This window comes from Artibeus jamaicensis, unplaced genomic scaffold (assembly GCF_021234435.1).
Source record: "Artibeus jamaicensis isolate MK-2021 breed Jamaican fruit bat unplaced genomic scaffold, CSHL_Jam_final contig_354, whole genome shotgun sequence".
NCBI lineage: Eukaryota > Metazoa > Chordata > Mammalia > Chiroptera > Phyllostomidae > Artibeus > Artibeus jamaicensis.
Window position 1 is genome coordinate 9,288,860 of NW_026521803.1, and position 21,037 is coordinate 9,309,896.

A 21,037-nucleotide genomic window follows, 5' to 3' on the forward strand; every position below is an offset into this window, starting at 1 on the left:
TAAGGTCCATTTTCAAGTCAGTTCCAAGACCTTGGTCATCCCGCGTTCTCTCCCGGCTTCAGTCTTCACACTTATTGTGCATTCAAACAGTTACTACCCTACCCCACAAATGACCTTTATGACTTCTCCTTCCCCTGAAAACTCCGTGAGGGTTGGGTGATGAGATCTTTTTCCTAGAAATGTTCTACTGGAATTCTTAGTCTACCAGGTCAACCCTGAACCAGAAATGGAGCCGTCTTGTCTTAGGTAGCACTGCTTCTCTATGCTGTCAGATTATCTAAATGCTCTTTATAGATGACCACACTGGTAGAAAAAGGAACATTTAGGCCAATTTTTCTTCTACCTTGCTTATTACCTGCTTCTACCAGACACTAACTGCATTGCCGGTAAATCCTTGGTGTTTCCCAAATCAGTTCCAGAAGGGTATATGGCAGGTTATAGGGCCCTGGACACATAGACTTCAGTTTGAATCCTGGTCCAAAGGATTCAAATAATCAAAAGATGATTTTATAATCACCTAGTAGTTATAAAATCTTGGAGAAAAGTCACTTAAATGTCTCTGAAGCTCAGCTTCTTTGTCTTTAAAATAGGAATAACTTGGAGGGTTGTGGTGAAACTCAATGAGATAATAATGTAAAAATGCCTGAAACATAGAGTTGCTCAATAAATGGTTAGTTATTATTATCAAAAGGAAGTTAAGATCAAGAAGAGAGAAAAGAGGAAGAGGGTATGGACGTATTTCCTGATTTTTTTTTCCATTTTTCTTCTTGGATCCGGAAATGACCCCATTAGGGTCTCCCAAGAAAGGGTGCGAGTCCTTTTTTCTGAATTCTATGAGCCAGAAGGTTCATTTCCGTCAGCCTGGGGTGGTTCAGATCCGGACGTGCCCTCGGGTAGGAGGATGAGCAGCTACAGGCACCAGGGGGGCAATGATTTTTACTTTAATCCAAGAACAGTTCCTGAGACATATCAGACCCTCAATACATACCTGTTTGTTGAATGAACACCTTCCAGCTCAAAGCCGCATGGGATGCGGAGCTGCCTCCTGGACTTCCTCCTCACGATACCCACAGAGTGGGTCATACCCACTGGTCCTACCTCTCACTTGCCCTGCAGGAATCTGCTACTGATGTTTAAAAATAACCCTGCAGTTTCTGTGGCTGTGACACACACAGCAGGGGCTTATTCACAAGAAATCCTGGGAGCCCAGAGGCCGCCACGGACACACCAGGCCCCAGCGCCAGCCCTCACCAAGCAGCACTGAGGCCTCGAGTCCAACAGGTGACGATTCTGCAGGTCCAACTTGCAGACAAATGCAAAAAAGGGGGAATCAGCTCTCAGAACTGCTCTGATCCCAAGTGTGAAAAAAATACTAATTTTCTAAAATCACGTCTCAGTGGAGCAAAGCTAATCAACAATGTGCACTTTCTTTCCCTAACACCGGTAGAGAAATGTAAAAACCAATTCGAAACTTGTCTATACTTCAGTTTTGAAGTGCCACTCTAGTGGGTGGGAGTTGGTGGGGGAACCTGCCAAACAATATCTCAAAACTGGAATGGAAACAAGCGCTATCTTCAAGTGGCCCTAGGCTTGTTTTTCTTTCTAAAACCAAGGATAGGAGACAGTAAGCAGCCACAGAAATATGAACAACCCTCCGTAATGTACCGCATTAGTGATTCAGGCCAGGCGGTCGGCGGCCGTGGTCACAGGGGAAGGACAGCTGCGTGTCCCCAGGCCAGCAGGCCGCAGGCGGGGCAAAGACACAGCGAGGGCTAACCCGCTCCTGGGTGACCAGGAGAGCACCGCTCCGCGTGGTTTCCTTCTGGAGACAGCAGAGCCCACCTCACTGGCATGTACGTCCTTGCGTCAAACACTCCGTTTCTCCCACAGTTAAACCAAACTGTTATGACTTCTACAAATGGTGACAGTGGGAGTGGGAGACGGCAGCCCTTCACTTTTACTCAGTGCCTGTCTGCATTGTTTTAAACATCTCAGAAATAGCACGTATCACCATACAGTTGAAAAACACAGTATATTCCCCCAAATGAGCAGTTTTCACACTTGGAACTTGCCGTGACTCCCCCTTCACCTCCCTCTCCCCTGCCGATGACAACCAGCGGTCTTGGTAAGGACGGCACTGACCGGTCTGCAGTACCACTCTGGGGCCAGTGACACTCTGGGTAGATCGGCCTTAAACTGGTCAGCTCGCCAGTGAGCAGAGTCTGCATGAGAGTTCAGAGGTGGGACGCACGGGGTCACCTCATGCCATGCCCAGCAGGGCTGTGACCACCTGGCCCTGCAGAACCACTAGAGGCCCGGGGCCCTGACAAGCCCAAAGGACCTATTGTCACAAAAGGGAGAGCTCCTAGGTCTGTTTTTATTTTCTTAATCCTCACCTGAGGATATGTTTCTATTGACTTTAGAGAGAGAGGAAGGGTGGGGTGAGAGAGAGAGAGAGAAACATCGATGTGACAAAGAAAAAACAATCAGTTCCCTTCTGTGCATGCCTTGACCAGGGATTGAACCCGTAACCTAAGTATGTACCCTGACTGGGATTTGAACCCACAACCTTTTGGTGTATGGGACAGTGCTCCAACCAACTGAGCCACCCAGCCAGGGCTCCACAGTCTGTTCTTAAAGAACAAGACAAGGAGCTCCAGTTGGGCTATGCTGCTATGGCAGTAATGCATTCGAGCAGCTTCCACACATTCTTGTTACTAGTGAGCCAATTGCCCCTTGTGAGTCACAGGCTCTGAGGTTATCCTGCAGGGTCGTGTGGCCTTTTCTCGGAGGTGTGATGTAAAGTTACCATCACAGGCACCACCTCCACCCCCTGGGGATCCTCTCCCCAGCCACCGTTCCACGCAGCTGCTTCAGCCACCCTTCTAAAGTGGCCACGCGCTCAAGTCAGCCACCGTTGAACGCCCTTCACCAGCTCTCTCCTGTATCCAGCGTGGGGCACTAAGCAGACCACAAACATCAGAGCAATGGATGAGCAAGGTGACAACTGTCAGAACTGCCAGGAAGGGAAGAAACAAGGCGACAGGAAGTAGCCAGGGGACTTTACACAGAACATGGTCAGGGGAGGCCTTTCTCAGGTTGCCTGGATATACAGACCTGGAGGGTGAAAAGCTGGTGGACACCAGCAAAACACTCCAGGCAGGTGTGTGTACACCATGGACAAAGCACAGAAATGCTCTCCTGACTGACCTCTGGACTAGTTTAGTTACCTACCCACTGATATTTGGACTCTCAGGTGTAATGATTACCTCAACCTTAATATATCCAAACCCACTCCTAATTCTCCTCCCCGACCAAATTGCAAAACCCTGCTCCTCACATATTATTATTCCCCATCTCAGTGAGAGGCAACTGCATTTTTCCACTGCTCGGGCCAAAATCATAGACGTCATCCCAGACTCCTCTTTTTCTCTCAAAACTCTCTGCCTTTACTCTCAGTACACTGCAGGCACCCTACCATTTCCATTGCCGTCAGTCCGGTCTTAGCCAGCTTGGACCTAGATCATTGCCAGAGCCCTTGTTTGGTCTTCCGCCCGCCTGCTCTACCATACAGCCCCCACACAGCAGACAGAGGCATGTGTGGCTCAGAGCCCTCTGACCACATCCACTCTCACTCGAGGTTAAGCCAAGCCCTTACAATGACCTTTAAGGCCCTTGGGGTAAGCTACCAACGACCTCTCTAGCTTCATCTCCTGCGACTCTCCCTCTTGTCCCACTGCTCTGGTAGCATCGCTCTTCAGACAGACCTAGACTCCCGCCCAGGGCCTTTGTATTCGCTGTTCCCCTAAACTGCCCCATGACCCACTTCTTCACTTCCTTCAGGTTTCTGTTCAAATATCAGAGACAGAGGCGGTGCTATCTTTGAGCAGATGGGTGAGGGGTGTGTTCCAAACAAGAATGATCTGGAGTTTGTCCAAGAGAAAAGGAATTGAAGGATTAAAGAAAAAACCCAAATGTAGCCATATACATAAAACGGGTTCACCAGTAGTGGTCACCCTTGTGTGGATGAGGGGCTGGGAGGTGTACTGGTCATGTCCTGGGGTTTTTCTGTATGGCATACTCAGCTGCGGAAAGTCATCGAGTTGTATATTCATAATGCATGCACTCTTCTGAATGCATATTTAAAGGCCAATAAAATATAAACCCAACACACAGAGCCCTTCTTCAACATTTGAGAGCAAAAAATAGTATCCTGATGAAACCCAACAACTAATTTTCATTTTCTCTCCCTATGTAAATAGACTTACCATCCCACCGTCGCGCTGGTCAGGACCATATCAAACAGCAGTATGGATACACCAGCTGTGATCACCTGCAGAAACAGTTCCAACAAAAGGTCACCAGAGTGGTAGGGCTTTGGTAACCGCCTCTAAAGCCATTTTTCACAAGCTCAGCTCATGTTAGCTCAGATCCCCAACATTAACATTTCTTTCCACTTCACAGCCTTCTCCCCACACTTCCTAGTTCGCTGTATTTACTGTTGCCTCTGAGCCAAGTGTGCAGTGTGGAAAATGTTAAGTCCTAGTCTATTTTGGAGGTGGGAATCTTCAAAGAAGTATTTCATTTCCAAACCCTTCAAAAGAAGAGGCGCAGGGCCAACATCTCACTCATCTCCCTCCAGGGCAGGGCGCAGTAAGAACACTTATTTCCATCTTCTCTCAGCCTGTGTGGAATTAATTCCTAAGGTCAGTGGTGCTCATTAACCTGTTCCCAGTTCCTCCAGATAAAAACTATCTGTCAACCTGCCTTTGCCTACAGCACTGCCCTTCCACTGTCCTTCCCCTGTCCTAATACCTTGGTCTTTTTGGCCTATGTCGCATATTCTGAGAAACCAGGTGCTACCTGGGGAAGAGAGCAATTAAATCATTAATTATTTGTGAATATCTAGAAGATAGGGGGTGGAGTGGTGGGGGAGAGGTTCCTCCCACCTTTCTGAACTAGAAATTACAGAAAAGTATCTTCGGAGTGTCGGTCACAGGACTTCGGCACTATCTCTCAACTGTTGGCGCAGAGAATGTATGTGAACCAAAGACCCAATTTTGCCAACACTTAGAACGTCTGCTCAAGAGAAGATTTTTTTTTTAACCAAGACTTCTGCATTCTGGAATACCAAACAGCTTCCACTGGGAAGGTCACCCTGAGGACTGACTGGCTTTTGTGCAAAAAGGAGTAAGAAGCAGGCTGCACTGGGACGGGTCACTCAGGCTAGGTGCCCTCAGAAATGCCAGCTACCGCCTCACTCACAGGGACGTCACGTGCTGTCAGAGAGGTCTCTTAGGTCTCCATGCGAGAGGACAGACAGAAGGAAGGAGAATGTTTGCGGAGTCTTGTCGTCATTCATTTACCACCTCAGAAAGAAGTCTCGAAGTATAAACCAGGAACTCTGGGTGGGTAAACTCTGTGTGATTTGGAGCCTTTGTAGTTTACCCATTTGGGGTCACTCTCTGTTTGCTTCCCTTCACTGATCTGCAGCCCAAAACTTTGACAACAAAAAAGACCTGTGTTGTCTTCAGGAACAAAAAAGAAGTGGCAACAAGGTCAGAGAGTCAATTGCAAAGCAGAGCCCAAAGGATGAAAAAAGAAAATTTTCAAAAATACTGGGTGATGGGCTTCATCTCAGAAAGCATAATGAATGGCACCTGTCCCCCCACCCCACCCCTTTTTGGTTTATTTAGGACCTTTGCATCTATGGTATAGATAAAGTGGGCCTAAAGTTTTATTATAATGAAATGCAACCGTCGGGTTTTGGAAACAAGGGTTAACTAACCACATAAGTTAGTTCATCAGCTTCCCTTATTTCCCCGTAAAGGGTGAAAATGATCTTTACCACAGAAGCTTCTGGTTGGCAGCGATTGTTGATAGCCACTATCCTAATCAAGTCCTCTCTTTATTTTTATTCCAGTTTGCCATTTTCAGTTTTTCCAAACCTAAATTTCATCTAGGTTTTCCAACTTACTACATTTAGCCATCTAGAAAAATCTTATCTTTAGCTCACTTGTACCATTTTTAGCACCTTTCCTTTTATTCTTATTTTAATTGTTATTTTACCCTTCTTTTCCCCCAGTTTCCTTAATCTTAACCAAAGTTAATCTTATTAACCCCACACTACTTTGGAAACTGCTTGGACATTTCCTGGGATGGTGCTAGTACAGATGTGTTTCTTGGACTTGCAGAAGAAGGCTCCATCCTACTGAAGGATGTTAGAGATGTTGGAAGCCTGGGGTAACGGGATACTTCACTCAATTTCTGAAAGTGTTCCTAATTGTTCCTAATTCTTCACCATTATCCTATCTCCTTTGCTCCTTTTTACCAGCTCCTTTTTCTTTTTTCCCCCCAACTTTGTGGAGGAATACTTGACAAAGATAACTGTATATCTTTAAATATATGTGATTAGGACAATGTGATGACTTGCTACACATATATATTCAAGACCTTTTTTGATCGGTTTCTCTCATGATTCTCTGATTGGCTCTTTCATGACTTTCAGTCCAGTTTGTGAAGCTCACGCTCCCCAACGCCCTGAACAGGCACAGCCTAGGACTTGTGCTTCTGTTCCTCTGTGAGTTTCTTTAGCACAGGGAAACCTCATCTGCCGTGAGACAGACAGCTGGCCTGCTTGTACCTACTGACTGCACCTTTGGCCAAGAAAAACACAACTTAAAATTTTCAGACCAGCCCTTACTTGAAAATAAGATTGGTTTAGTAGTCACACTGGTGCCTTTGCCATCCATTGCTCCCTGGAAATGTTTACATAGTCTCCTGACTTCCTCCCAGGCCACTTTTTCAAACTTCTCTAAATTTTTCTCTCTCAATGAGCAAATGCTCTGCTGTCTGATTCACTGAAACTGCACAAATAGGTTTGTCTTATTTCCATAGAGAATGTACAGTGATTTGTCTGCACTGTGCAGCTCCTGTGGAGTTAGATGGGCCATCTTGTAATCTATTTCAGCAAGAACTCGTGGTTTCTTAGGCTTCTCTACTGTATTTCCATTGCCTGCGCTAGCAGTCAGCTCTTTTTTGGATCCCCCCCCCATCTCTCTCTCACACACACACACAGCCACCCAAGTTCTACCACATAAGAATGAGCAGCAGCCAACAACATCTTGCTGAGGGGCAGCTGGTCAGCCAACTTGCCCACTTAGTGACTTATACTCACACCCACTCACTGTATGTGAGGTTCAAATTCATGCCTCAGAAAAGTGACAGATTTCTATGAGCCATAGCAGGCTGTCAGGGTTGCTCAAGAGAACTCAAAGGTGCGAATGATAAACCTCCACATGTCAAGAGCCACTCCATTTCTAATTCCACTGAGGAACAAACAAAAGCCAGAGGAGGCTGGGTGTGAAAGTCTGGGTACAGAATGTCTCATGCACAGTCACCTGAGGGTGGAGCTGAGAGGAGGAAGGGACTCCCTAAGCTCAGAGGTGGGGAAACTGCAAGCCAGAGATGGTGTGTGATTTGCTCCAGCGGCCTGGCTTCTTCATGCAGCGAGCAGTCGAACAAAGGCCCCAACTCCCAGGTCAGCCTTCTCTCACAGCCAGAAACTCCTGGGTCTACTGAGCTGCATGCAGCCTTTTGGTGGGGGAAATAACTCACTGTAAACAGGGACTCAAACGGGTACTTGCAAACCCCTGTTCATAGCAGCAACACATAAGCCAAAATGTGGAGTAACCCAAGAATCCATCAAAGGATGAATGGACAAGCAAAAGGTGAAGTATATGCACAATGGGATATTATTCAGCCTTAAAAAGGAAGGGAATTCTGCAATATGCTTCAACATAAATGAACTTTGAGGACATTATGCTAAGTGAATTAAGAAAGACACAAGACAATCCCTGCATGATTCCACCCACATGAGATACCTAGAGCAGGCAAACTTAGAGAAGGTAGAATCGAGGTTGCCAGGGCTGGGAAGGAGGGGGAGTTCGTGTGTGATGGGTGTAGAGTTTCAGCTGGGGATGATGGACATTCATTTCTGGAGATGGGTGTCAGTAAAAGCATGAACTTTCTTTTTAAACCTTTAAATGGCTAAAATCTGTTCATGAAAAAGGCTTCAATTACTCTTAGGACTTGACATTCAAGAGACACAAAAGTAGCAGTCATTACTACAAATTGTTCTTGCTTACATAAAGCACTTTTTTAAAAACACAAACTTTTCTCCAAAGAAGAAAGAGCTTTGCGGTCTGAGGAATGTCTCCTTCGCACACGCAGATCTGAATAACAAACAACAGGGCCCGCCATGGGCGCGGGTGCCAACAACGCAGAACAAAATTCATTGTGTCTGCAGTGGGGCTTTGAACCTCCTGGCTTTGTCAACGGATGCCACAACCTCTGTGTTATTCAAACAGAGTTTGGTATTTAAAGCAGGTCGGGTTTGTTTTTTAAACATTCATTTCAATCCTAAAACAAATTTTCTGTTTGTTTAAAAGAAAATACGGGGGAGTGGATGTTAATGGGAACCTGCCAGATAGTCATGTCTTTGGGGGAGAATCAGAGATTCTGGCCTGTTATTTGGTGCTAAATTTTTTGTTTGTTGTTTTAAATGCATATGAGTTTCTTTCCAAAGTGACTGCAGCATGCACAGCGGCCCCTTCCCTGTAACTGCCTCAGTTAGAGCCCTGGCCTCCCCGGCTTTGACCGGCTGAAACGTTTCAGACAGTTCCATACCATCGTCTTGCTTTTGCTCAGCAAGTTCTCTCTGCCTAAAATAATTTCATAGACCTCCCCAGGTAATTCCGACTCACCTTTTGAAAATCCTTCTCTAGAAAACTTCTCCTGAACCTGGCCTACCCACACATCGAGGGGATCAGGCACTCCTGGGGCCTCCCATGACTACCTGGCATTGCACGTGCCAACCACTGACTGGTGTGCCCCTCCCCCGGATGGGGGGGTGCACTATCCATCTCTGTGTGTTCGGGCCTACAAACAGGCAGTTGTACACGGTAAGTGACTAATGGTTGCATAAGCCCAAAGGTCACAGTATTGTTTATTTTAAAATTCCTTTTCATGCATTAGGGATCCTTGGAGCCTAGACCTGAGAACTATGGGGACACTCTCTCTGCCCCTAATCTCTGTTTCTTTGACCATCACCTCCATGGGGCTAGAAAGAGCTTCACAGAGAAGATGGAGACGATCTTTCTGGTTCCTAGTCTAAAATGCCAGGGAAGATTCTGATTGGCTCCTGGACCAACCAATCGTAGCCTGGGAGGCAGAGTCATGTAAGAACATAGAAACTGACCCCTTAGCTTCATGGTTGGAATGGAGAAGGGAACATTTCCCTGGAGCAAGGCAGGGGAAGTGCTAGGCAGCCAGGACGAAAGATGTCTTCTGTGTCCTTGCCATAAACATCACCTGGGAGCATGTGGGAAAGGCAGGACTTCGGGCCCCACTGCGGTCCTACTGGAACAGATCCCCAGGTGACATGAACGCATTACAATGTGAGGAGCTCTGTTCTACACCCTTTAGTGCCAGTGCTGTCTCACCACCTGCTCTGTCCAGCTGGCATGGCCACATCTTCCGGGAAGGGCAGACTCCGGCTTTCTCACAAGCTGCAGAGCCGGAGGCATGTGTCAGACTGTCCTGGAGTCTGCCTGTGTCGTAGAGTCACATATGAATGTTACTAACCCAGCCTTCCTTTTGGGTTAAAGAGTAAATCTAATAAAAATTTAAGAGCAGGCTCTTTTTCCCCCCACCCCAGAACCTAAGGGACTACTCCAAGTCCACCAGAAAGAAACCACAGCTCAGGCTAAGAACTCTATTAAGTGTTTTAAAAATACTCAAAGAACCCTCATTATCAATTCTATGATTTATTAACATGATCAATGTAATTATTAATTAGAGACAGCTCATGCTAAACTCTAGCTGTGGCTGCTAATAATCCTTGGTATCACCTCACTGAAACACACAGCAAGCCATCAGTTCTGCCAGGTGTCAGGAAAACACTTACCATAGACACAGTGGGACTGAGAACATAGAGAAACAGGAAGAGGTGGGGTCATGTGACGGAAGGATAAGTGTCAAACCTACAGAAAACGTAGATGACTCTTTTTTCAGTAGTGTTTACTTAGATGCCTTTTCAACAAACTCCTACATTTCATAGAAGATACAAGAGAACAGTGTTAGAAAAAAATGTGACATGAATATCTAGTCCATGAAAAGTAAGGGAGGAAAGTAACCAGCATTTAAAGAGGGCCTAAGAGGTCCATGGCCAACCCCCGGCTCTGCAGCGTCACATGTATCATATGTGCCCAGGTGCTCACCGAGGATGCTCGGCCCCATTTTACGGACGAAGACACTGAAGCTCCCAGAGGTTAAAAACCTTTCTCAAAGCCCAGTCACGACAAGGGAAGAGTTGGAACTAACACTCGGGATGATTCTCTTTTTCCATCTCTAAACTACCCTTGGTGGTAGCTTTGCTTAACCCTGTCGATTTCACCTTGAATTCAGTAGTTCTCAAACTTGTGTGCACACCAAAGTATCCTGAAATGTTTTGGAAAAAACAAACAAACAAACTAAAGTACTGTCCCATAGCAATCAAATTGGCGTATCTTATAATGAAGCCCAGGTATCAGCATTTTAAAAGATCCCCTAGTGATAATTCTCATAAGAAGCAAGGGCAGAGTCTATGATTACTGATGTATTATTAGTTTGAGCAGAAGTGTCCATCAAACTGCCAAACATTCAAAATAGGACAGAACCTGGTCAAAAAGGCATGATCATTACTACCACCTCTATCACCACTCTCATCACGGGTCTCGTTTGCCGCACCATATACCATTCCCATCAGCAGTGTAGGAGGGCTCCAGTTCCCTCCCACCCTTGTTCTGATCCGTCATTTTTATTATCACCATCCTAGTGGGTGTGAAGTGGTATCTCACTGTGGTTTTGATTCGCATTTCCCTGATTAGAACATACTTTCATAGGCACACTGGTCATTTCTTTATCTGTACAGATCCTTTGTCCATTTTTCAATCAAGTTATCTATTTTTTCATTATTGAGTTTAAGAGTTCTTTATAGATTCTAGATACAAGTCCCTTACAGAATTTATTTATAAAAAATTGTGTATTTATTCTGACATGTTTGAAGTTCAATCACCTTCAAAGTTCTCTCCATTTGATGCAATACTCCTATCAAGACTTTTTTTCCACTGCTCGGAATAGTTTTGAACTTGTAGATTTTGATGCCTTTTAGTGCTTCTGCCATTTTTTTGTTTTACCTCTTCCAAATTGGCAAAATGTTTCGCCTTGAGGACTTTTTTCATCCAGGGAAATTAAAAAAGTTGCTGAGGGCAAGACTGGGTGAATAGGGAGGGTGGGGCATGGGGGTCATGTCATTTTGGTCAAAAACTGAAGATCACTCAGTGCAGTGTGGGCAGGTGTGCTCGTAAATCACCCATCACAAAATGGGCAAACACTTTAAAGTCTTCGAAAAATATTTCACTGAAGCCAAACACAACCTCTCACAATACCAGCTGGTACGCTGATACAGCTAGGTTCCTAGAACACTTACCTCATGGGGGAAGCCCTCCAAAAGATAGTTCTTGGGTTTTTTTGGACCCCCATTTATATGATTTGTCTGTAAGTCATCTTTTCATTTTTTTAATGGTGTCCTGTGTAGCACAAAAGTTTTAAATTTTGATGAAGTCCAATTTATCTATTTTATTCTTTTGTTGCTTGCATTTTTGGTGTTAAGATCACATTCTGACTACAAAGGAATTGTCTATCGCTATTTCACCCAACACCATAACTAACATTATACAGGTATCATATCTTTATATTGTGGCTTCTTTTTTTATAGAGCCATTCATGCATTCTATCTTCAAACACTTATTTCTTATTTTAAAAGATTATCCAAATTATGTACTGCATTATTTGATTTATAATGAGTTTCCAATGTGATTTTAGGAAAGACATTAATATCACGCATGCTCTGTGACATGAATCTGAGGTTGTGATTCAACAGATATCTGGAGATTAAGAGATCTAATAAGCATACAAACTAGACCATCAAATAACATTATTTTATTCTACATTTTGATGAGAAAAGAATCGATTCCCAGCTGTAGCCACTGCCTATGGAGTTTGTGCATTCTCCCCATGTCTGTATAGGTTTTCTCTGTGTACTATGGTTTTCTCCCACAGCCCAAAGACGTGCACTTGAGGTGAACTGGCACATCTCATCGTTCCAGTATGAGTGAAATGTGGTGTGGGTGTGGGTGCGCCCAGAGATGGACTGGCATCCTGTCCAGGGTCGGTTCCTGCCTTGTGCCCTGAACTGTAATAAGCAGGTTGGAAAATAATTGTCATACTTGCTTTTATTAATATTTCTTAAATGTATGTATAGCTCCTATTTACTTATGTATTTTATTATCTTCCAAGTGGTATTAGATATCACCTTTATTGTACTATAGAAAAAACCTGAAAAAAGGCATAAAATTTTGAAACCATTTATCTTATTTTTTATTCCCACCCAAGGAATTTTTTTCCACTGTTTTTAGAGAGAAAGAAATGGAGAGAAACATCAATTTGTGAGAGAAACATTGATTGGTTGCCTCCTGTACACACCTGGAATGGGGACCACACATGTCCAGATTGAAGGTTGCATGCACCTGGACCGGGGATTGAACCCTCAAACTACATATGTGCTCTGACTGGGAATTGAACCTGCAGCCCTTTGGTTATAGGATTGCTCCTGCCAACTGAGCCACATCGGCCAGGGAGAAACCCTTTTTTGTGTGTGTGAAATGGTTATTAACAAGTAGACATAAGCTTATGATTCCAATTAAAATACAGTTCACAATTATTTCAATGTTTAATATTAGTAGTGTTTCAGGTCTTTATTTAGAAGTTTGGTAATGTTTTGTGACCAGGAATATGCTGTAGGAACTTAACTCTTGTATACATCAATTAGTTTGTGGTAAAACTGATTTCATTTTATGTCATTCACTTAAAGTTGCAGTTTCCAAGAACCTATTGACAACGTTAGGTAAGGATTTACTGCATATTTAATGAAAGACTAGAAAACTTTATGTGCTAATTCTTCTAATACATTCATAGTAATTTTGAAGAGAATGGTGACCAGTAGGAATACTTTTAAAGTAGGAATAAAGGAGTAAACTGTTTAAGTTATCTAATCTTTCCCCCAAATTTCAGCACTTTAAAGATGTCATTCTATTGTCTATTGGTACTCATAGTTTCAGCTGAAATGTCAGTTACATTCTAAATTTAAGGTAATTTTTTTTCTCTGCTTGATTTGAAGACTTTCTCTCCATTTTTGGTTTTCAACCATTTGACTGGGCTATGCCTTGGAGTGTTTAGGTATGTTTTGTTTATGCTTTTTTGTTTGTGGGTTGATGTCTTTCAGCAGTTTTGGAAAATCTTTAGCCATTCTCCTTTTGAATATTGATTCTCCTCAATTTGTCTATTTAGCTTCTAGCACCTCAATTACATATATATTAGACTTTTAAAACTATTTACCACATGTCTCTTATGCTTTGTTCTCCTCTTTCCACTATTTTTCCCTCTTCATGCTTCACTAATCCAGCTACACTGTGTCCAGGCTGCTCTTAGGTTCATCTAATAAGTTATTAATTTCAGATATATTTTTCAGTTCAATTAAAGCCATTTGACTTTTTATAGATTCCAATTTTTCACTGAAATTCTCCCATGATTTAATATCTTCTCCTCTGTTTTTAAAAATATATTATTCATAGTCATTTTTAAGTTATTGCTGGCATTAATATCTGGATTATTTGCAGTTCTGTTGATATTATTTTTTCCACTTAGTCATATTTTCCTGACTCTCCACATGTCTATAGATTTGATTATATGCTGGACATTGTATATAAGAAAACTGTAGAGGCTCCAGCTGATAGTTTCAGCCAGAAGTGTTGCCCCTTCCCTCTAATAGGATGATGGGCTCAATCTAGTCAGGGATTGGATGAATCACAGATGGGCTGCAGCTCTGATAGGACTCAGTCCCTCTCTATTTACCTTGTCCTTCAGGAATGGCCCTCACACACGTGTTTAAGACCTTGCTGGATCTCTATGTCCTCATCCCTGAAAGTTCAACCTTTCAGAAATTTTGACCTTAGCTTTTCAGCCTCCCATCCCACAGAGGTTCAAAATCTGGCATTTCTGCATGTGCTGCAGCCCTCTCTTTCTAGCAGATTTTATCTCCTAAGCACTTCAAGGAGATAAGAATTTTCATGTTTCCTTTCTGGGCTAGCCTGCAGTCTTCTGAACTGTCCCAAGGACTCAGCAAATGTCTCATGAAAAAATTCTACTTGCCTTTGGGACTCCTCTAATTTCCAACCTATCAAGCCAGTTCCACATAACTGCCAAAAAGCTCTGTTACTTTCTTTTTCCTGCAGAATATTTCCTCTTCTTGAACCAAGACAGATCCTTAGCCCACACCCAGTACCAACAAATATCCCCCCCTTTTCCTACCCCCATGGGAAAAAAATAGCCTGTCTTACTCGGTATACCTAGGAAGGGTTCTTCTTTCTCTAGAAATTTATTTCATTTAGTTCTCACTACTGTCACAGATCTGCAGTTTCTTTTAAAATGATTTCTGCAATTCTCCCCACCCCCAGTTATTTTAGTTAAATGTTGGTCTGTCATTAACATATAATATTCTACTCTGAAATAGAATGTTTCCCTTCAACATGTAGATAAAAAAATGACTCAGAGAGATTGTTTAAGCCACTGGTTTTCAATCAGGGTTGGTCATCCACTATTTTCCTAGAGCTTCCTTGCATGTCATGCTGAGGCAAGGTAGGAGCCTTTACCTCATTTGTTCTGTACATCTTCCCGGTCCATGATAATCTTGTTAACTTATCATTACAATTTTAACTAGCTTTGTTTTTTATCTTTGTCTAGGACTTCATATATAACATCCTGGAGCAACAGGACTTTTTGATGGGTGCAGTCCCTTTCTCTTCAGACAGAGTTTCTGATAGGATGCACCTGAGGGTGATTATTAAGGCAGGCTGGGGGTGAGAAGAACATTCAGTTTCTTCTGATTCTCTGCGCCTTCAGGAAGGGAAACTCTTCTACCTTCTATCTTTTCACTTCCTTCCAAGTTCACTCGATGGAAAGAGTTATTCATCTACCTGTATGTTTACTGAGGCTCATTACAATAGTCACTGGGACTCCAGTGCTTTAAAGGCAAAAACCAGACTCCACATGCTTTCTTTTTTTCTCTTGAATCCATGAAATAAAATCATCTTCTGTCTCTGTCTCCACCTGTTGGAGGTGGAAGTGGAGGATGGGGAGGAAGCCATGCCTCCTATAAAAGCAGAAAGCTTTTAAGTCTCTAAACCAAGGTTGAGTTCTTCATCTCAGCTTTTCCCCCACTTGTCGTATGATTCCTTGTCCATATGCTCTCTTAGTCTATATCCAAAGAAGGAAGAAAGAGTGGGTAGTAGAGTTCAAGTACCAAAACTCTGAACATTTTAACATGTGCTATGTTCTGACTTTTCCTACCACCTGACACTGGCCCTTTGGTTATAACTTCAGAATTCTGTGAACCTTTAGACCTTTCTTTTCTCTTGGACTTGCAGTTTGCCTGGCACAGTTGTACAGAAGGTGTTAGCTGTTCCCTGAACTGGGTATCAGGCTTTTCTCAGTAGTACTCATATTTCTCAAAAGGCCACAGCAATATCATGTTTGCCGAAATGATGTTTTCTGGTACCTTTGGAAGCTTTCTTCCTTTCATCTCCCTGTGGGTGTACCACTTCACCTCATCCTAAAATACCTGATTTGGGTGGATTTTGGTTGTTTATTTGCTATTTTCTTTAAATAAAAAGGTTATAAACTTGCCAAAATATTACATCTTTTCCCAGTAGTATAAAGAGCCAAATAATGTAGACAACTCTTCAACTGCAGAAGACAAATGGGGAGTTTGGTACTACCCTATATTCCCCTGTAACTTAATTCATTGACAACCTGGTGTGGAGTCAGTAGATTCTTCATTCTAGTACTTTATTCTTTCTCAACTTTCTCGGTTTCATTTTATTAAGTAAATGTACTCATCCACTGCCAAATTTACTCTTAGAATAATGAAGTTTCTGCCAATTATTTTTTAAACTTTTGACCTGCTGATTGAAATGTTCTATCAGTATTCTAAGTTAAGCAGTACTCTTTCTGGAAAGGAAGGGCATGTGGCTAAGGTATTTTTATTTTCTAAGTTGTTTTGATTCACTCACAGGGTAGATCTAATCTCTGCAGTTTATTTTTAGAAATGAAATGAATTTAAGCTCAAAGGAGCTTTAAATAAAAACTCCATAATTATACTTACTCCAAGGCTGTGAGGATTTTTTCATCTCTTTGATATAACAATAACTTCATTTTTTGTTATACTTAGCAATAATGGAGGTGAAAGAATACATTTGCCAAAAGATGTACATACAAACCTCCTTGAAATGTTCAAACATAGGAAATGTGGTGCCACCTTCAACCAGCCTCCTTCCTTATTCCCAACAATTCCTGAATTAGTATCAACTGGGAGAAGCGAGCTCATGATGTCAAGGGCAGAGTCCTGGCTCTGGGGCTGGTCACACTCAGTTTGACATGACCAGAGAGGGAGAACTCCTTAGAAATGCCAAAGCTTGCACAGGACTCACTCCACCAGCTCAATTCCACTTAAGGGCTTACACAAACCATGAAGACTTTCTGAAACTTGTCGCTCAACTTGGCACTCACTGCAAAATGTCAATAAGTTACCTGTGAACTCTTCTGCTATGGACTGAATCGTGCCTCCTCCCCCTCTCCAACTCATATGTTGAGACCCTCACCTCCAGTGTGATGGGCCTTTGGAAATGAATAGGGTTAGATAAAATCATGAGGATGGGATTAGTGTCCTTGTGAGAAGAGATCAGAATGGCAGGTGTGCATTCCTGCTTGCACTCAAGGTCTCTCTCTCTCTCTCTCTCTCTCTCTCCCCACCAACCCCTGCACCATGTGAGAACACAGCTAGAGGGCAGCCATCTGCAAACCAAAGAAAGAGTCCTCACCAGACACCAACTCTGCTGGCACCTTGATCTTGGACAGCCCAGACTCTGAAACTGTGAGAAATAAATGTCTGTTGTTGAAGCTGCCCAGTGTATGGTATTTAGTTTCAGCAGCCTGAGCTAACACATTATTCCTTGCTCTTTTGGAGAGTTTAAAAAACGAAAGTTAAAAAAAAAAGCAATGAGTAACTGTTTCAGAAGTGAAACTGGCTTGGAAGTAAAAAAGGAAAAGGGCCTTGAGTTATTGCTGTAATGATACTGAGGCCAAATTATGCTCACTGAATACCACATTAGGCACCAGAGAGGCAAAAATGAAAGGCAGGAATCTGGCCTCCCAGCACCCCTATGCTAGCTCAGCCAATTCTACAGGTTACTAAGCTAATAATTTCAGTGTAATATGCTAAGTGCTAAGAGATGGGTATACTCTGAATGTTACGGGAAGAAGGCCCACAGAGAGATGATGCTTGTGCCAATCTTGAAGGACAAATACACATTACCCAGTGAGGAATGGCAGAAAGGGCTTTCTACATTGAAGGAACAACATTAATAAACTCAGCAATCTCTGAACCATTGAGTATTAACTGAAGCATGAAGGGTAAAGAAAGTGGTGGCCACCATTAAAGCCGAAGGAAACCTAATGAGAAAAAAAGAATCAATAGCTGGGGGTGGGGGGGGACCTTTTCCTAGCAAGTTATTGAAAAAGTCTCATGGAGAATCCTATTCACTTCAGGACAATAGGCAGCTGGTCCCAGGACAACTGGGCTTGTAGTTTACCAGCACACCAGAGGCAATCCTTGACTTGGCCTTCTAAAAAGCTGATCCCAACCTTGTGCACATCTGTTCTCATGCTGTAGCTGTGGGCCAGCACTCTGAGAGTCCTGGGTGTCCCTTGCTATGTTACAAACTCAGAGAGTAACCTCAGGCAGACCAAGGCCCTCTCTGGATTTCTATTTCCTCCTCTGTTAGACAAATGAATCATCAATAAAATATTTCTCAGGGATTGAATTTTTTCACTCACAAAATATTTTTTTGAAGGTTGCAGGGGCAATGTTATTCATTACCCGACTTGTTCCAGTGAGAACTTTCAAGCTTAAAAACAGTTGTTACAATGAAAAGATGCTGAATGTCACTGATCATCAGAGAAATGTAAATAAACACAGTGAGATATCATCACCTCATCCTTGTCAGAATGGCTGCATCAATAAACCCACACGACAAGTGTTGGGAAGTACGTGGAGAAAAGGAAACCTTCGTGCACTGTTGGGAGGAACGAAGATTGAAAACAGCATGGAGGGTCCTCAAAAAATTAAACAGGGTACTGTCTCACAAGCCAGTGATTCCACTTCTGAGTGTATTCCGAAGAAATCCAAAACACTAATTCAAAAGAATGTGTGCACCCCTATATTCACTGCAGTGCTATTCACAATAGCCATGAATGGAAACAGCTCAAGTGTCCATCAAAAGACAAGTGGATAAAAAACGTGTGATATATATATGGTCTGTCCAGAAGGTATCCAACCATGTAATATAAAAAATAGAGACATTAAAAATAAAAAGATACAAGATACAAGAAACACTGTACATAAAACGATGATACCTCAGTCCCCTTCAAAGCAGGCACCTTGGGACCTCACAGTTCTCCCAACTGCCATCGGCTGCTCCATCATATTTTCCTGAATCTCACTGATGATCTAAAATCTCTTCCCTTTTAAAGGTGACTATAGTCTTGGGAATAGCCCAGATGAGGGCACCAAATCTGGGCTGTAGGGGAGCTGAGTCACATGGGTGGTTTGATGTTTTACCAAAAAACTCTTCACGAGACAGGATGCATGAGCAAGTGTGTTGTTGTGACGAAGCTGCCAACCACCAGTTGTCCATAGCTGTGGACTTCTGAATCATTAATGCAGATTCGTTGCTCTGCTCACTCAGCCATCTTGAATGTGGCAGCCACACAGTACACATGCTCACACAACGGCATCTACTGCCCCCACTGACTAATAATAGTAAAGTCGTCATTGTCCATACATGCACATTCCAGTCCACTCTCCTTGGCTGCCAGGTTACAACGATGGTCATGTAAACTGTTCTCATTATATTAACAATGATTGGGCTTTTTCTGGACAGACATCATATATATATATAACTTGGTCATAAAAAGAATGAAAGCTTACCATTTGCTTGATGGACCTAGAGAGTATTATGCTAAGTGAAATAAATCAGTCAGAGAAAGACATATACCATATGATTTCACTTACATGTGGATTCAAAGGAACATACAAAATTGACCAGACTCATGGAGAACAGATTGATAGTTGCCAGAGGGGAGGGTGGTTGTGAGATTGGATGAAAAAGGAAGGGATTGAGAGGTACAGATTGATAGTTACAAAATAGTCAGAGAAATGTAAAGTACAGCACAGGGAATATAGTCAGTAATGTTGCTATAACTGTGTATGGTGCCAAGTGGGTCCTGGAAATACCAGGAGAAACACTTTGTAAAGTATCTGATTGTCTAATGAGTATGTACACCTGAAACTAATAAAAAATAATACTGAATGTAAACTGTAGTATAAACAGACAGTCATTATAGACAAAAATACAGGGTCTGGCACAAATAACGCCCCTTTTTATTACAAAATCTTTTCTTTCAAAATCATAAGCATGTAGTTCTGCAACATCACAATATCACACTCAAGCACACCATATGACATTTTAGGTGAAATGTTCAAATTGCTGTCCATCTTGTGTGAGACATTCATATACCCTATGGACCACACTCAAGCCTTACTTCTGCCGGACCCTGAACATCAATTAGAAGTAGAAAAGAAAGATGACGGAAAGGAAAAACAAGGAAAGGGAGACAGATATGAGGCTATTACCCCAAATCCACGCCAGGGATGTCTGCCTGCAAGGTGGGGAGAGGGCTGCAGGGAGCAGGGAGGAGGGAACACACGGATTTGGCTGTATGCTTTCCAGCAGACAAAGCCAAGAAGGTACGTGATTGGTCACATACTGGGTGTCCCTAAGAGAACTGGCAAGCACGTCACCTTGTCTCTATTCAATTTATAAGGTGTACCCCTTATAAAATATAGGAAGCTAAGTATAGAGGAATCTGAACCATGGTCTTTGCCTGCCTTCTGTGACAGGAACCAGAAAGCCTGAGTGCAGAGTGCGGCTCACCCCTCCTTTGGGTGCGGCCAGGAGCCCATCCAACACCTTCCTCCATCAGGAAGACAGTGCTCATCAGTGGCCAGTTTTCACTAGAGAAACGGTAAAATATGTGGTCCAAAGCACATGCAAAGATTCTGAAGGCGAGCATGTGCATTTCAGAATTCCCTGGCAGTACCCCCAGGAAGCTGGTTTATTCACTGTGCAGTAAGACTGCTGGTTGCCCTCGTGTGCCCTGTTAGCGGCAATACCCCTGGGGGGCCCTGCCACCTTTCACTGGGTTATCTAAGCATCTACTCCTTGCGACAAGACTCAGACTCTGGTCTCCAACGGAGCAAAACTGACATTCAAAACTGCTCTGGACTGCCCTCTGGACCGCCCTCAGCACTTCAAACAAGGCCACCACAGTATCAGCCCTGTCTTTGGTGGCCTCAGAGGCCACACACATCCTTCACACCCACGAGGTCACCTTACCTGGAACCCTGTTCTCTCTCCCCTAATGAGACCCACCCCACATTACTTCTATCGTCTTTCTTTCAGATATAGGTGTCTAGCAGTCAATCAATTCTTTACAGTTCAAAACCCTCACACCCAGGTTTAACCTCTATATAAGCAAAAGTGTAAATATTTTCGTGACATTTTGGGGGTACATTGCAGTCTATTCTATTTTATTTTTCAACTTTCACTTTAAAATAGGTAATGCAATTGTGGTTCTGAAACCACAAGCCATAAAAATATTCAGTGAAGCACCTTCCTGACTCCCGGGCCCCCACCTGCTCAGTTCTCACTTCCCACGAGAGCTAGCACGCGTCTCCTGGACTAAAGTCTCTTTATGCTTA

General features: G+C 43.2%; 1 protein-coding gene across 1 annotated transcript in view; it reads right to left on the minus strand.

Moving 5' to 3' along the window:
• TMEM241 (transmembrane protein 241) overlaps positions 1-21,037 on the minus strand; it is a 117,930-nt gene that overhangs the window by 8,296 nt on the left and 88,597 nt on the right. Inside the window, exon 14 of the mRNA XM_053664371.1 lies at positions 4,269-4,333. Within this exon, the coding sequence (XP_053520346.1) occupies positions 4,269-4,333 (65 nt within the window). The remainder of the gene's footprint in view (positions 1-4,268; positions 4,334-21,037) is intronic.